We start from the raw sequence: 16,887 nt of genomic DNA, 5'->3' as shown, positions 1-16,887 counted from the left end.
AGGACCTCCTGCATATCTGCTTCGGCCTGGAGCCAGTTTCATTCAGGCGCTCTACAGAGTTGCCATGTGGTCAGGCCATCATGCCTTCACTCAGCACTATGTGATCAGTCTCAGTGATTTAACTGAGATGAGTGAGGAGAGGGGACACTTTAGCTTCTATCTTCTTCTTAGGAGGTTCTAGGGCGATCTTTCCATGGTGCTGTAATGGACGATTCATGAAAACTGAACTGTGAGGATTCATTCCTACTCTTCTCTGTTTAGGATGAAAATCTGATTGATATTAAGGTAGAAGTTATAGATGAAGCAGAAGAGGAGACGGATTTATGGACCGAACAGCAGGGTAAGGAGGGGGGCTGTCATGTCTGTTTAGGGGTCATCTGGATACTAGTACCATCATCTCATCATCACATGTAATAATCTCTCCTGTCCCTGTGTGTTTCCTACAGATGGACTCATAGAAGGAAATCCCCCCGAGAGATGTCTAAGTCCTCTGTATTCCCAGGACTGTCCAGAGGAGAAGCTCCCAGAGAACCATCAGGTAGATGGAGCTGAGCCCTATACACATCTATATAGGGGGGTCCTGCAGTCATAGAGGGGTCATAGATTGTGGGGGTCTCTTATGTGGATCTGTTAGATTTACCACCTGTCTGCTGTATTGTCCTGAATTGTTGCAGATGACAAATCACGGGGAAAATGTGACTGATATTAAAGTGGAGAATGAAGAAGAGCAGATGATGGGCGATCCCCCGTGTAAGAGTGAGGTGGAGGAGGACATTCCAGTCCATGAGACCACAGGTATGGAATCGTGAATGGAGGAAGGGAATTAGGAGGTTTCTTCAGGAGAGGCTCCACCTTAGAGCTGCAGTAAAGTCGCACTCCGGGCAGTGACCCCTGTGTTATGGGCAGGAGCGGAGGAAGGACTGTACATAGACATTCTCTCCGAGCTCCATCCTCTCATGCTCCAGGCTGGACACTCGGCTTAGTATCAGGTTTTGGGGTGCACTGGCTGTGATGAATGGTTGCACTTATGGCTGGGATCTGAGAAAACTCAGCTTAACCACTTTCACACCACAGTGAAAAACAGCTGGTTTTAGAACAAATTGAAGTCATCGGGGCTGTTTGTATTTTTTACCACCCAGTGAATAGCTGCCATCAGAACCTAGAACATGTTCTGTTTCTGAATAGGAAGAACAATGCAGGCTCTCCTCTTACTGGTTTTGCATGTAATTCAATTCATTTATTGAATAAATGTTAAGCACATATAAAACACCTATTATAAAAAAGTAAAAAAAAAACATCTACAGCGCTGCCCATAATTATTCATACCCCGGGCAAATTTTGTCTTAAAGTTACTTTTATTCAACCAGCAAGTAATTTTTTGACGGGAAATGACATAGGTGTCTCCCAGAAGATAATAAGACGATGTACAAGAGGCATTATTGTGGGAAAAAACATCTCTCAGCTTTTATTTACATTTGAGCAAAAAATACAAGATGTTCCGCACTGTGGAAAATCTCTGAGGACGCGGTCGGAAGCCAAAAGTGACCCCTGTGCTGCCAGGAGGATAGTTAGAATCCAAGGATCACCACCAAGGCCATCCTGGTGAATCTGGGCTCTGCTGGTGCCAATTGTCTCAAGGCAGACAATCCAACGGACACTGCACACTGCAGACCAAGGAGGACGCCACTTCTCCTGATAAGGCAGAGAATCCAGCGGACACTGCAGACCAAGGAGGACGCTACTTCTCCAAATAAGGCAGAGAATCCAGCGGACACTGCAGACCAAGGAGGACACCACTTCTCCAGATAAGGCAGAGAATCCAGCGGACACTGCAGACCAAGGAGGACACCACTTCTCCAGATAAGGCAGAGAATCCAGCGGACACTGCAGACCAAGGAGGACACCACTTCTCCAGATAAGGCAGAGAATCCAGCGGACACTGCAGACCAAGGAGGACACCTTCTCCTGATAAGGCAGAGAATCCAGCGGACACTGCAGACCAAGGAGGACACCACTTCTCCAGATAAGGCAGAGAATCCAACGGACACTACACACTGCAGACCAAGGAGGACGTCACTTCTCCAGATAAGGCAGAGAATCCAGCGGACACTGCAGACCAAGGAGGACACCACTTCTCCAGATAAGGCAGAGAATCCAGCGGACACTGCAGACCAAGGAGGACACCACTTCTCCAGATAAGGCAGAGAATCCAGCGGACACTGCAGACCAAGGAGGACGCCACTTCTCCAGATAAGGCAGAGAATCCAGCGGACACTGCAGACCAAGGAGGACGCCACTTCTCCAGATAAGGCAGAGAATCCAGCGGACACTGCAGACCAAGGAGGACACCACTTCTCCAGATAAGGCAGAGAATCCAGTGGACACTGCAGACCAAGGAGGACACCACTTCTCCAGATAAGGCAGAGAATCCAGCGGACACTGCAGACCAAGGAGGACACCACTTCTCCAGATAAGGCAGAGAATCCAGTGGACACTGCAGACCAAGGAGGACGCCACTTCTCCAGATAAGGCAGAGAATCCAGCGGACACTGCAGACCAAGGAGGACACCACTTCTCCAGATAAGGCAGAGAATCCAGCGGACACTGCAGACCAAGGAGGACGCCACTTCTCCAGATAAGGCAGAGAATCCAGTGGACACTGCAGACCAAGGAGGACGCCACTTCTCCAGATAAGGCAGAGAATCCAGCGGACACTGCAGACCAAGGAGGACACCACTTCTCCAGATAAGGCAGAGAATCCAGTGGACACTGCAGACCAAGGAGGACACCACTTCTCCAGATAAGGCAGAGAATCCAGCGGACACTGCAGACCAACACATTATCTGAGCTGCATTGTAGTATCCCTAAAGGAATGGAAGGGAGAGGCCACCATCTCTCTCAGAAGGGCCTTGTTAACCCTTGACTGACTGTACCCCAGCCGCACACCAGCTGTAACAATACACAGCAAGGGTGGAGTGTGTCTGGGCTGAGGGTCGCACAACTAGCAGCCGGTGATACAACAATCGGGGCTATTTGAGGCAGATTTAAGCACTGAAGGAATGTAAGCGATACCCTACAGTGCGCTAGGACTTGCATCAGTGGTGATGTCTGCAGACCCTGAAACCAGGGATGCAGATGCTGTATATGTTTGGCTGGGGGTGTATAGCGACTGACCGCCCGCGGTATTCATTATCACCACAGATCCAGCTCATCTCTTTACTTTTTGTGTGTATTTTGTCCAGTTCTCCCTATTTTTAGAATCATTGATTTGAATAAAACCTTTTTTGTTTTTAATGTTCGTGTAACAGAACTATGCCGCAGGTCTGGACTATTAATATGACCGAACGCAGTTGGAATATGCTGGGTGGGTTTCTATTGTCCCATTGTCCCATTGTGTGTTTAAATGGTGATGTCTGTCCTGTTGTCTCCACATGTGTATTGGTGATTTCCCTTTTGTCCAGAGAGATAATTGGATTATTCCTCGGTTGTCTCTAGGGCAGAGAGGAGGAAACCATGATGCATTGTGGGGATGTGTTGTATCTGTCCTGTGTCGCAGTCTCCCTTCTGGGCCCCTAGGGGCGGGAACGATTGGTTGCTGTGTATGTGTTGTAATATACTGATTGGTTGTATTTCAAAACCCTGTGGGCAGTACTATGTTTTCTTGTTTGTGAATAAAAGAGGCTGTCTTAAAGTACAGTCAGTTCTGCTTGACCCCTTAAACGGAGCCTCGTCTCGTTCTTGGAAAGGGAAATCTATGGGATCGTTACACCGCTCTTTTTACCGCTGAACCTGACTCTACCTCTGGAACTCGTGGATGGGATTATACCAGCCGTACTTGTACCCAGCAGCTTGCCAGGAAAGAGGACGTCCCCAACGGCTGATACCCTCTCATTCAAAGGGTAGCCGTTACAGTTAGCGTCTCATATCCCAGATTATATTGTGACCCAATGGGAACATGACTCCATTGGTCATGGCTGGGGGAGGGTCCGGTGCTCTGGCGAAGATATATTGACGATATTTTGTTAATTTGGGAAAAGGGAGAGAAAGATCGAAAAAAGTTTTTGTCGGGCCTTAACACTAATGAGAAAAACTTCACATTCACCCCAAAAATAAATGTAGAACAGGTTGAATTTTTGCATTTGCTTATGTCAGTACGTTAAAAGAAACTGCTCTGTAACGCGTTTCACTTATATCCGGTATTCCAGTTGTCCCTTATCGGGACATTGGAACGAACATTCCAGCAAACCAATTTCATCGATTAAAACTGAACTGTAGTTTAGAGAAAGAAGCTGGACAGATGATTACGGAATTTACAACTAAAGAGTATCCAGAGAATACAATCCAATCCTCCCGAGATAAAGTAAGACAAATGGAGAGAAGAGACTTTTATAAACAAAGAGAAAATATGGATAAAGGGACAGATGAAACCAGAAGGATGGTTCTCCCATGTAATTTACAATATAAGAGGTAGAGAATAGTGACATCACATTGTTGTCATCTACTGAAGGATGAAGTCATTGGTCCCCTTCTACGAAGGTACCATCATTAGGTGTAAAGATGGCTCCAACTACTAGACATATGACCAAGTCGGACACCATGACCTAATGGGTCGGCCTGAGAGGTCTTTACAGATGTGGTGGAACATCACTCAGGGCAGCAGATAGAATGGGGGGTCACCTACACATGAGACGTACAAGTGGGATCAACACTGGAAATTCTTTCTCTCCTGATTACCTAAATCATTTTTTTGCACGATTTGACAAAGACAATGAGCTGCCTGTCATCGGATTAGCCCAGCAAGAGGCTCCATCATGTTCCCTGATGCTGAGAGCACATGAGGTAGAAGGGGCCTTCAGCCACATTAATCCCCACAAAGCAGCTGGCCCTGATGAAGTTCCTGGAAAAGTCCTAAAAAACTGTGCCAAACAGCTGAAAACAGTGTTTACCAGTATATTTAACAGCTCACTAGAGCCGGCCATTGTCCCCACTTGCCTGAAGTCCTCCACAATTGTCCCAATTCCAAAACAGGCCGGGGTGAAGACCTTAAGTGATTATCGCCCGGTAGCTCACTCCTATTGCTATGAAGTGCTTTGAACAACTTGTCCTCAGGCACATGAAGAGCAGGATCTGAACCTCCGTGGACCAATACCAGTTTGCTTAGAGAGCACATATGTCCGCTGAGGACGCCATCTCACTTACCCTTCACACTGCGCTGTCTCACTGGAGCAGAGAGACAGCTGTGCGGACGCTGTTCATTGATTACAGCTCGGCCTTTAACACCATCCCTCCCAACAAGTTGGCAACGAAACTGAACAACTTGGGTCTCGGCTCAGACCTGTGCAACTGGATACTGGATTTTCTTACAAAAAGACCACAAATCGTACGCATGGGCAAGCACTTCTCTTCATCCTGAACGTTAAACACTGGGGCACCGCAAGGCTGTGTGCGGAGCCCTCTCCTTTACTCCCTCTTCACAAATGACTGTAAACCTATTCACAATACCAATACCATTATACAATGTGCAGATGACACGACCGTGATAGGCCTGATCTCCAACAATGATGAAACCGCCTATAGGAAAGAGGCCGAGAACCTAGAGAGATGGAGGAAGAACAACAACCTCCTACTCAATACCAAGAAAACAAAGGAGCTAATTCTGGATTTTAGGAAGAAGAAACAAAATGGACACCATCCCATTAGCATTAATGGTGGAAACGTGGAGATAGTTCAAAGTTTCATCACATCCTGCAGTACAGGGTGGTCCTCCGGCTGCTCTTCTGAGGACAAGAAGACCCTCAAGCGCATCATCAGAATGGCCGGCAGAATCCCTGGTCCTCAGTTACCATCACTGGGTGACATCTTCACTGCTCGCTGAAGCAACAGGGCAAAAATTATCTGCAAGGATCCGACTCCCCCCGGCCACAGCCTTTCACTCCGCTACCCTCTGGAAGGTGTCTTAGAGCCTATATGCCCGCACCACTAGGCCGAAGAACAGCGTCTACCCCAAAGCAATCGGTCTTCTAAATGCTGGGAGATTATTGCCCCTTCTTAGGATAGAAACTACCACAGACTGAAAGTGACGGCTGCATCCGTGACCCCATGATGACCTCTTGTCTGCAGTGGTGTCTGAATCAGAGTATATATACTCACAAGCACTTGCTATATACAGTCATGTGAAAAAATTAGGACACCCTTTGAAAGCATGTGGTTTTTTGTAACATTTTTAATAAAAGGTTATTTCATCTCCGTTTCAACAATACAGAGAGATTAAAGTAATCCAACTAAACAAAGAAAACTGAAGAAAAGTCTTTTCAAGATCTTCTGTAAATGTCATTCTACAAAAATGCCTATTCTAACTGAGGAAAAAGATAGGACACCCTCACATGTATTCCCTCTTAAATTGGCTCAGATCTCACACAGGTATATCACACCAGGTGCACATAATTAGTAGATCGTTACTCTGCATGTTGAATGAGGCTTGCCCTATTTAAACCTCAGACATTTAGTTTGGTGTGCTCCTGACTGTTGAAGTGAGAGTGAGCACCATGGTGAGAGCAAAAGAGCTGTCAGAGGACTTCAGAAAAAAGATTGTAGCAGCCTATGAGTCTGGGAAGGGATTTAAAAAGATCTCAAAAGATTTTGAAATCAGCCATTCCACTGTCCGGAAGATAATCTACAAGTGGAGGGCTTTCAAAACAACTGCCAACATGCCCAGGACTGGTCGCCCCAGCAAATTCACCCCAAGAGCAGACCGCAAGATGCTAAAAGAGGTCTCCAAAAACCCTAAAGTGTCATCTCGAGAACTACAGCAGGCTCTGGCTACTGTTGATGTAGAAGTACATGCCTCTACAATCAGAAAGAGACTGTACAAGTTTAACTTGCATGGGAGGTGTGCAAGGAGGAAACCTTTGCTTTCCAAGAGAAACATCGAGGCCAGACTGACATTTGCCAGATATAAAGTTGACAAAGACCAGGACTTCTGGAATAATGTTCTTTGGACAGATGAGTTCAAAATTGAATTATTTGGACACAACAGCAGAGGACATGTTTGGCGTAAACCAAACACAGCATTCCAAGAAAAGAACCTCATACCAACTGTGAAGCATGGAGGTGGAAGTGTCATGGTTTGGGGCTGCTTTGCTGCAGCAGGACCTGGTCAGCTCACCATCATAGAATCCACGATGAATTCTACTGTGTATCAGAAGGTGCTTGAAGAACATGTGAGACCATCAGTTAGAAAATTAAAGCTGAAGCGGAACTGGACCATGCAACATGACAATGACCCAAAACATACTAGTAAATCAACCAAAGATTGGCTGAAAAAGAAGAAATGGAGAGTCCTGGAATGGCCAAGTCAAAGTCCAGATTTGAATCCCATTGAGATGCTGTGGGGTGACTTGAAAAGGGCTGTACGTGCAAGAAACCCCTCAAACATCTCACAGCTGAAAAAGTTCTGCATTGAGGAGTGGGGTAAAATTTCCTCAGACCGATGTCGAAGACTGGTAGATGGCTACAAGAACCGTCTCACTGCAGTTATTTCAGCCAAAGGAGGTAACACTCGCTATTAGGGGCAAGGGTGTCCTATCTTTTTCCTCAGTTAGAATAGGCATTTTTGTAGAATGACATTTACAGAAGATCTTGAAAAGACTTTTCTTCAGTTTTCTTTGTTTAGTCGGATTACTTTAATCTCTCTGTATTGTTGAAACGGAGATGAAATAACCTTTTATTAAAAATGTTACAAAAAACCACATGCTTTCAAAGGGTGTCCTAATTTTTTCACATGACTGTATATGCTGTGAACTGTGAATAGTAACGCCTTCTAGTGCAAGGTTTTTGTTTTTTTCTAGTGTAATGCTTTAGTATAAATGTCAGTTCTTGTTCCCCTGTCCATGGCATCTAGGATTGCTCCAAACAACACTTCATTGTATTGTACATTGTATTACATTGTATTGCACAGTGACAATAAAGGCATCTTATCTTATCTGGGAGATCAAAGAATGTTTAACCTGTAGCACGACCAACGTTGTCTACATAACCCAATGTCCTCGCAAGAAACAATATATAGGGATAACGAAACCAACAATGAAAAGAAGGCTCTGGGAGCATGGAGCCAACATGGGAGGTGGTCGTGAGAAGCAAACATTATCCAAACCTTTCACAGCACGCCACAGTAAAGATCCGAGTGTATTAGAGTATGTGGCCACAGAAAGTATTCAGCTGCATTGGAGAGGTGGAGACCACAGCGCAAGCATCTCTGGGGCAGAATGAAGGACAAGTTTGGGATTCAATACACCATCCCCATTGGGCCTGAATGCTGCCGCTCTTTGGATCTCTCTGCAGGTGGGGGGGGGGGGGCAGCGGCGGCCATCGAGTGTCCGGCTGATTTGTTACCAGCACCTCGATCTCCCCTCCATCATTCAAATGTATCAGGAAAATATAGCAAAAATATTGTAAAAATGTATGGATTGAAAATGCACAGAAATCACATAAAAAAATTGCAGGTGCTAAAAATGAACTGATCATTTACCAAAACTATGATATTTCAACTGAAACCATTATAACTGAATCATTATAATATGAGGATTAATTAACGATCTACTTCCTTCCTAAACCATACATGTCTGTAATGTAGATGTGTAATCCTTCGTGTGTTAAGCATATTATGTGTTGGGTCATTATTGTTATTCATGGTTTATGTGTAGAAAACGCATAAAACCCGCCGGAGAGCTGTGTGTAAGATCCATAGAGGATGATGATGGTTCTTCATGAGATAATAGTATGTCGGAATAATCACTGAAGGTGTTAGATAAAGATGTAAACAAAGTGGGAAATACAGAAGATGCAACTAAATGGGAAATCGGAAAGTAAAATCTGTGACCTTAATAAGTCATCCATATACGGCTTCGTTTACAGCCCAACTCTCAATTGTCCCCGGCCATGTTTTCATGAGACCTGAAGGCTGATGCACCTTGTTACAATATCCGGCAATCAATATGGTATAAAAGATAGCGATGTTCCATATACTGTACGGCCACTGAAGAAGGAGCCAGGGCTCCGAAACGCGTCTGCCGTACATACAGTATATAATAGTAGGATCTAGATAGTCCGGACCCAAAGTACAAATGGAAGCTTCCTTTCCTTGAGCCAAGAATCCTTGCCGGCATACTAGTGTCACAGATGTAATAGGATTTTATAGCCACAGGATTTACTTTATGCTGTTGAAGATAAAACAGGGCGCACCATAGGGTAATCCCGTTGACTTCTTGTTGGAGATACCTGAGCTCTCCAAGAGGTGATGAGATACAAAAGTATGTAGATAGGATATCCCAGGGCGCAAAAATCCAATCCAGTAGGTGATGGTAAAGAGATACTTTTATTGCGTTTTGGGGAATAATTCCCCTTCATCAGGTACATAACACAGCATATAATATACACACACATTAAAATACATGCAAAAAAACACAAAGTGGGCGGGGCTAAAGGGGGGACTGGTTAATGGGGAGAAGGCCCCAGCAAATGTGTACTGATGTTAATAATAAAAAATAATAAAGTTTTGGACATGTTGCAGTTGTCATTGGTGGCGTGGTGAGGCCAGGGTAATATGAAAAATCTACACCGATCGAGAAAACATGCTCCTAGGCACGGAGCGCTCCTACTGAAAGGAAGATCACATGATCGGAGCCCGATTGCGACTCGCCGGCAACACACAGAGTAACCAGGACGCTAGGTTGTACTGCGAACACTAGCGCAGCAATGAAGAGACAAGAAAAGCTCCAGGGGAGAGAGGTGGGAAGTGTGTGCTATGATGATGTCAAGGGGGGACAGGTGAGAGGCCAGGATGATAATACTAATATTAACAATAATAATGCTGAAAAAATTGGCTATTAATAAATAAATAGTGGGGAAGGGATATAAAAACAAAAAGGACTGTAACAATTAATCAGGGGACACGATGGTAATAATAATGAGAAACAATAAAAGCAATGATCATGGGGAAGTGACGATACATAAGCAAGATAGATAATGAATAAATAGTGGGGCATAATATAGAATATAAAATAAATATGAAAATAGCGGAATACAATTAAATACAACCACAAAAGGTAATTCATGGGGAATAAATATATAAAAAGATGGATTAATTATTGACAAGTTGATTTCTAATAGATAAATAATTAATAATGTTAAATGATTGAAAAATAAATATCAAAAATTAAAAATATGAGGCTGCAAACTAGATGCGTATACTAATCCAAATGGCGGTGGTATATGCTAGTTAAAATAATGTATTACAATAAAACTTGGAGCAACTGAGGTTGTTTGAAATGGGGAACGTCACACTAAGCTCGGGGTGTTTGAGGTTTATCTCAAAGGCCTCGTTTAGACCAAATGGGTTGAGACAGTTAAAGTTTGTATATCCAAAACATCTTGCGCCTTTTTATCGTCTGCATAACATTATGGCGATCAGAACAGATTTGTTAAATGGGCATAATGGAAAAACCGGTGACAAGGCCCTCATGGCGAATGGTTGCGTGTCTAGACACACTGTGCTGTAGGAAACCCTTTTTGATGTTTGAGCCTATTGCGCTAGGTTTGGATTGTCCGCCCCACATACTGGAGACCACACGGGCATACTAGCAGATAGATGATATTCTTTGATCCACAGTTCAGATGTTGTCTAATAGAGAAATTTCCCCCATTAGATCTACTTTGAAAGGAAGTCGAAGCCCGCATAGCGGTACAGGAGAGACATTTGGGCTGGTTACACCTGAAACTACCAGGTGGTTCTGAGTGATGTGTTCTAGGGGGGGAAGTTTATAATCGGGTCCGTCGGCACGCAGTTTACTAGGAGCTAATCAATTTTAGCTCTAAACGTCAGGGGAGGATGGATCGGTAGGGATTTTGCTAAAAATGGGTCACTTGTGAGTATATGCCAGTGTTTAGATAGGATGCTCCTAATATCCTTATGATTATTGCTGTATGTAATAGGGGAGAACACCAAAAGAGAACAAGAAGGAAGGGGAAAGACACTAGGCCTCACCGCTAGGGAAGGAAAAGGGTTACCACCTATAAAACTCTGCTCCTGGCCCTAACTCCTATCCGTATGGGCACCTCTCTCGATGGTAGAGATACCCATACACAGGAACCTAGAAAATCCTGGTGACCCCCTGCTGCCCTAAAGGTAATGACAGGGCAGAGACAACCCGCTCCTTCCCTGGTGAAGGAACCAGCGTCTCGCTGAGGCCTAGTAAACAGCCCGGGGGGGGGGGGAATACAAAACACAACAAGCGGAACACTTACCTCCTGAGGATGATGGATGAACAGGACTCCAACAAGAACCACACTCCAGCTCTTCCAAAACCAAATGAAGCTATCCAGAGCAAGGAGTGATGGGAAAAGTCAGACTAAATAGGGAGAGGTAAAGGTCACATGATCCACACCTAAACAGGAGGTGTGGACATACCAGCAACACACAGACAAAGTGAAACCGAAAGAAGCTGTCAGATCACTAATGAGCAGATCATCTTTCAGACCTTCTGAGACCTGTCACAGGTGTGACCACTAGTGAGTAAAGGAGCGAGCAACACATTGCGCACAGCTGCGAACCAGCAGCAGTGGAAGCCTCGCGGGTACGTGAACTTGCTACAGGAGCAGCAGCACACGAACAGAAGTTACGTACCAAACACCCGATCGGCAGCAGGACTGGGTAAATGCACAACCCCAAACAGCCCACCATTGTCAACCCATAGGTTATGTTAGCGAGCGCACTGCCAGCACTTTGTCACATGCAGTTATCAGCTGAGAATTACTGCACCACTAGTCCTGAATATTAAATACCGTATGAGTACCAAACACTATCGGTGTACCAAAAGCAGCAATTATGTAGGATTCTTACAGTATTAACTTATATTAGAGATGTGTATATATTGAATTATAGTTTTCTATCCTTTTCCCTTCCTTGTTTATATACTTTTTTATAATAGGTGTTTTTATATGTGCTTAACATTTATTTAATAAGTTAATTGAATTACATGCAAAACCAGTAAGAGGAGAGCCTGCATTATTCTTCCTATTTTTAATTTTCCATGTACTTGGACTGGGTGACCCAGTAGTTAGTGAACCCTCTGTGTCCATCACGATATAGTGAGAGCCTCTCAATAGCAATTTTTTTATTTGTACATGTTCTATTTTTGGCAGTTTTCCCGGCCAGAAAGACCCCATTGAAATTATTGGCATCGTTTTTAATGGCCGTTAGGAGTGCACCCGTCTAATGGCCGTTAAAAATGGGTACGTGAAAAAGGAGAGATATTGCTTATTAATCATCAAAATGGTCTAAAAAAAGGGCAAAATATGACCAATTATCAGATGACAACGGTCAATCTTCCCCTTTTTGCCCAGAGCTTGTGGGATTGTTCTCAGTTTATACCACAACTACAGTATGTTGCCTTGGTATCACCAGAAATAACACACAAATAGGCCTCATGCACACAAACGTATTTTGTTCCGTGTCCATAAAAAATTTTGCGGATAGGAAATGGACCCATTCATTTCAATGGGTCCGCAAAAAATGCAGCCAGCACACCGTGTGCTATCCACATCCGTATGTCCGTTCCGTAGCCCCGGAAAAAAATAGAACATGTCCTATTCTTGTCCATTTTAGGCATTGTTACAATGGATCCGCAAAAAAAACGTATGTCATATGGATGTCATCCGTTTAGTTTTTGTGGACCGCCAAACACATACAGTCATGTGCATGTAGCCATACTATAATGTAAAGGAACCATTTGTTTACCAGCAGCTCATGGGTTTGAAGGGATTGTGGTTGGAGTGTTTTTGTTTCCTCTTCTAGACCACACAGTCAAGCCTGGTGCACACCCTCCAGTAGTAATGGTAGAGTAGTCCAGTCTGGTAGACCAATCACTCACAAGTTGAAAAGTTCCTAGGAGATCCCCAGCCTTTCAACCTTTGCAAGCTTTTAACTGAAATGGTACCAGCCCAACAGTATGGTGTTCGTCTCCCATGAACCATCCAGCAAGGGAAAGGTGAATTTGCCAAGTGCCACCTGCCATATCTGGTGAAAGCGTGACTTTGGTTCTGAAGTCTTGGTACATTAACAGGTCATGGTGACTTTCTGTTTATAGGCATGGATACTACCTTGATTTGAAATCCATGGTAAAAAAAAAAAAATACCTGTGTGTTTCCAGCCTAACAGGAATATTATACCTTCTTCTCTGTTGTCTGAAAAACAAAATCACAAAATCCCTTTTAATCCTAACAGGAAATTCCAGTGAGAACTCTGAGGGAAATATCATGTCATCACTAAATTATAAAGTAGAAGATGAAGATATGATGAAGCACTATTCAGGAGAAAACCTCATTACCTTTAACTTATATCCAGGCCCTCACAGTACAGATCTACAATATAATCTCTCTAATCACGAAGAACCTTCTCCTGACCAGTCACAGATCGCTTCCACAAGCACCGGTCAGAAAGGGGATAAAAGGTATCAATGTGGGGAATGTGGAAAACTGTTTGCAAAAAGTTCAGGTCTTTTTACGCACAAAAGAATTCACACAGGAGAAAAGCCATATTGCTGTTCAGAATGTGGAAAATGTTTTACTCAGAAATCGGGTCTTGATCAACATGAGAGAATTCACACAGGGGAGAAGCCATATTCCTGTTCAGAATGTGGGAAATCCTTTACGCATAAAACTGGCCTTGATCAACATGAAAGAAGTCACACAGGGGAGAAACCATTTACGTGTTCAGAGTGTGGAAAATGTTTTACTTCAAAATCAAATCTTGAAAGACATGAAAGAATTCATACAGGAGAGATGTTATTTCCATGTTCTGAATGTGGGAAATGTTTTTTGGTGAAATCGAGTCTAGTAATACACGAGAGAACTCACACAGGAGATAGACCCTTTCCATGTTCACTATGTGGAAAATGTTTTGCAAATAAATCACATGTTGTTGCACATGAGAGAAGTCACACAGGAGAGAAACCGTATTCATGTTCAGAATGTGGGGAATGTTTTACACACAAATCACATCTTGTTAGACACGAGAGAAGCCACACAGGAGAGAAGCCATATTCGTGTTCAGAATGTGGGAAATGTTTTACACGAAAATCAAGTCTTGTTATACATGACAGAAGTCACACAGGAGAGAAGCCTTATTCATGTTCAGAATGCGGGGAAGGTTTTACACATAAATCACATCTTGTTAGACATAAAAGAATTCACACAGGGGAAAGGCCGTATTCATGTTCAGAATGTGGGAGATGTTTTACTCATAAATCACATCTTATTATACATGAAAGAATTCACACAGGAGAGAAACCATTTGCATGTACATTATGTGGAAAATGTTTTACAAATAAAACTAATCTTGTTATTCATGTGAGAATTCACACAGGGGAGAAGCCGTATTCATGTTCAGAATGTGGAAAGCGTTTTACACATAAATCACATCTTGTTATGCATGAGAGAATTCACACAGGAGAGAAGCCGTATTCATGTTCAGAATGTGGGAAATGTTTTACATATAAATCACACCTTGTTACACATGAGAGAATTCACACAGGAGTGAAGCCATTTTCATGTTTGAAGTGTGACAAATCTTTTATTACTAAAGCTAAACTTGGGGATCATCAGAGAATTCACACAGGGGAGAAACCATATCCATGTTTAGAATGTGGAAAATCTTATATTACTAAAGCAAAACTTGTAGAACATCACAGAATTCACACAGGGGATACAGGGAATAAACCATGTTGATCTATGTTTGGAAATTGATTTACAAAAAAATCATCAGATTTTGAAATTCAGCAGAGACTTCAAAGAGAGAAGAAAACCTATTCTTTGTATTGTGGGGAATGCTATAAGAGCAGCAGCAACAACAAAAATACTTGCATCACATCCTGTTATTCTCTGACATTAACCAAATGTTGGGGTAGAATTGGCCTGGATCTGTGAAATGCACAAATTTTAATTTACCTGAGGCCAACTGCACCTAGTTCCTAAGGGTCTGGGATCATACCTGCTGCCCATGTCAAGGATGACTAGATACAGAGAAGCTTTAACATATCATTATGAGAATTGTTATGAAACTTTTAATATTTCTGAATCTCTCACACATATGTAACACCTGTACTGGGGGGATATTACTGGATATTACTAGGGTGATGGCGCTTTAAGGAAATCTTCCTGCTGTATGTAGATCCAAATGTATAAAGTGCTATAAATAATAAACTTTAGGTCCTGTATTTGGTCTCATGGTGTGCATGATATTATGGCCTATAATACATTGGAGGTCATTAGGGGAATATTCCCGATCTACACATAATGAACAGAGCCTAAGATTAACAGAAGTCTTCATAGGTTGGCAATACATGGCCAATGTTGGAACACATGCATGAAATCTTCATACAAAGGCCAAGCGTAGGCTGAAGTGACCACCATGGTCCCTTTCTTATTTTCTTCCATTTCACCAGCCAAGAAATTCATTTACACTGAACCTCACTGGACCGCAGGTTCATAACGGCTGAGTAACTGTAAAATATCACTGGTCGTTCCTTGCACCTCGACTGTAAGCCTCTATGGTCCAAGTTATAGCACACAATGATGACCCAGAGAAGGGTTTCTGAACCGTTCAAAGCTTAGTATCTCCTAGACACAAAGCTACAAGACACCGTGATCCAAAGCTGAGAGGACAGTACCCTGCAATGCTGTAGACGTAAAAGAGGTCATCAGTCAGTTTAGATGTTTTAGCCCTGTTACTACCACCATACAAGGTCTGCTTATTACTCCAACACAAGAGCTCAGTAACATGCAATGTGGTATGGGGCATAAATAACGATGAGCAAACTTCTTGCAATTTGATGTAAAAAAAAATCATTTAGGTGTGAATTGATTCTGACTGAATTGTAAGTCCTCCAATATACCTGCAAATTGGTGTATGACACGCTAAGGTCTCCTAGAACTCATGTCTTTCTCTCCTTTTTAATCTATTTTTTCTCCTTCCTCTTTTAAGGTGTTTAATGCAATGACTGCAATAGCAAATAGAGTCAGAGTGACACTGACTTACACTACTCACAAAAAGTTAGGGATTTTTTACTTTCGGGTGAAATTTATGAAAACCGTTGCGGCTCCAGTGATATTATATCATGAAAGTTTAGCATTTAAGTAGAAGCAGCAATGGTGATTTCTTCATCTCAAAGCATTTTTGACACAAAAGCCAACACCAGTGGTGGGTGTGTACCCCAACAAAATGTCACTGTCTCAATAACTTGTCATGTGGCCTTGAGCATCAATTACAGCTTGACAACAACGTCTCCTGTTGTTCACAAGTCTTCTTATTGTCTGCTGAGGCATGGCAGCCCACTCTTCTTGAAGGGCGGTCCTCACGTCATTGAGGTTCTAGGGTACAGAGTTACGAGCCTCTACATGGCGACTCAGCTGATCCCATAGGTTTTCAATGGGATTCAGGTCTGGAGAAAGTGCAGGCCACTCCATTTGAGGTCCCTCAGTCTCCAACAGAGGTTCCCTAATGATGGGACCTCGATGAGCTGGCACATTGTCATCCATGAAGATTAAACCTGTGCTGTTCCTTCAGAGACACAATGACTGAACTAATGATGTTATTCAAGTAGTATGGGCTTGTCACTGGACCATTCACACAGTGTAGGGCAGTTCTGTACTGACTAGACACACATGCCCACATTGTACACCACCACCACCAAAGGCTTGTCTGGTGACAGTGGCTGATGCAGAGCACTCTCCTTCACGTCTCCAACATCGTGGGCGGCCATCATTTCTGCTCAGCATGAATCAACCTTCATCAGTGAACTGGTCTCTCGTCCGGCGTAGATGCTCCCTGGCCCA

General features: G+C 43.3%; 1 protein-coding gene across 1 annotated transcript; it reads left to right on the top strand.

The window, feature by feature from the left end:
• The first annotated feature begins 466 nt into the window (after positions 1–466).
• Positions 467–15,252, top strand: LOC122937849 (gastrula zinc finger protein XlCGF26.1-like). The gene is made up of 3 exons (XM_044292973.1): positions 467–538; positions 675–795; positions 13,280–15,252. Exons 2-3 carry the CDS (start codon positions 675–677, stop codon positions 14,779–14,781), a joined length of 1,623 nt encoding a protein of 540 aa, XP_044148908.1. The 5' UTR covers positions 467–538; the 3' UTR covers positions 14,782–15,252.
• Positions 15,253–16,887: the final 1,635 nt, after the last annotated feature.

This window comes from Bufo gargarizans, chromosome 5, assembly GCF_014858855.1.
Source record: "Bufo gargarizans isolate SCDJY-AF-19 chromosome 5, ASM1485885v1, whole genome shotgun sequence".
Taxonomy (NCBI): domain Eukaryota; kingdom Metazoa; phylum Chordata; class Amphibia; order Anura; family Bufonidae; genus Bufo; species Bufo gargarizans.
Note: the sequence above shows the minus strand (reverse complement) of the source record. Positions and strands in the feature narration are given on the sequence as shown.

Bases quoted from the DNA above. Each gene is read 5' to 3' on its own strand.
- LOC122937849 (XM_044292973.1), top strand. From the start codon at position 675: ATGACAAATCACGGGGAAAATGTGACTGATATTAAAGTGGAGAATGAA. The intron at 796-13,279 runs GTATGGAATCGT...TAATCCTAACAG, and splicing joins TCCAGTCCATGAGACCACAG to GAAATTCCAGTGAGAACTCT.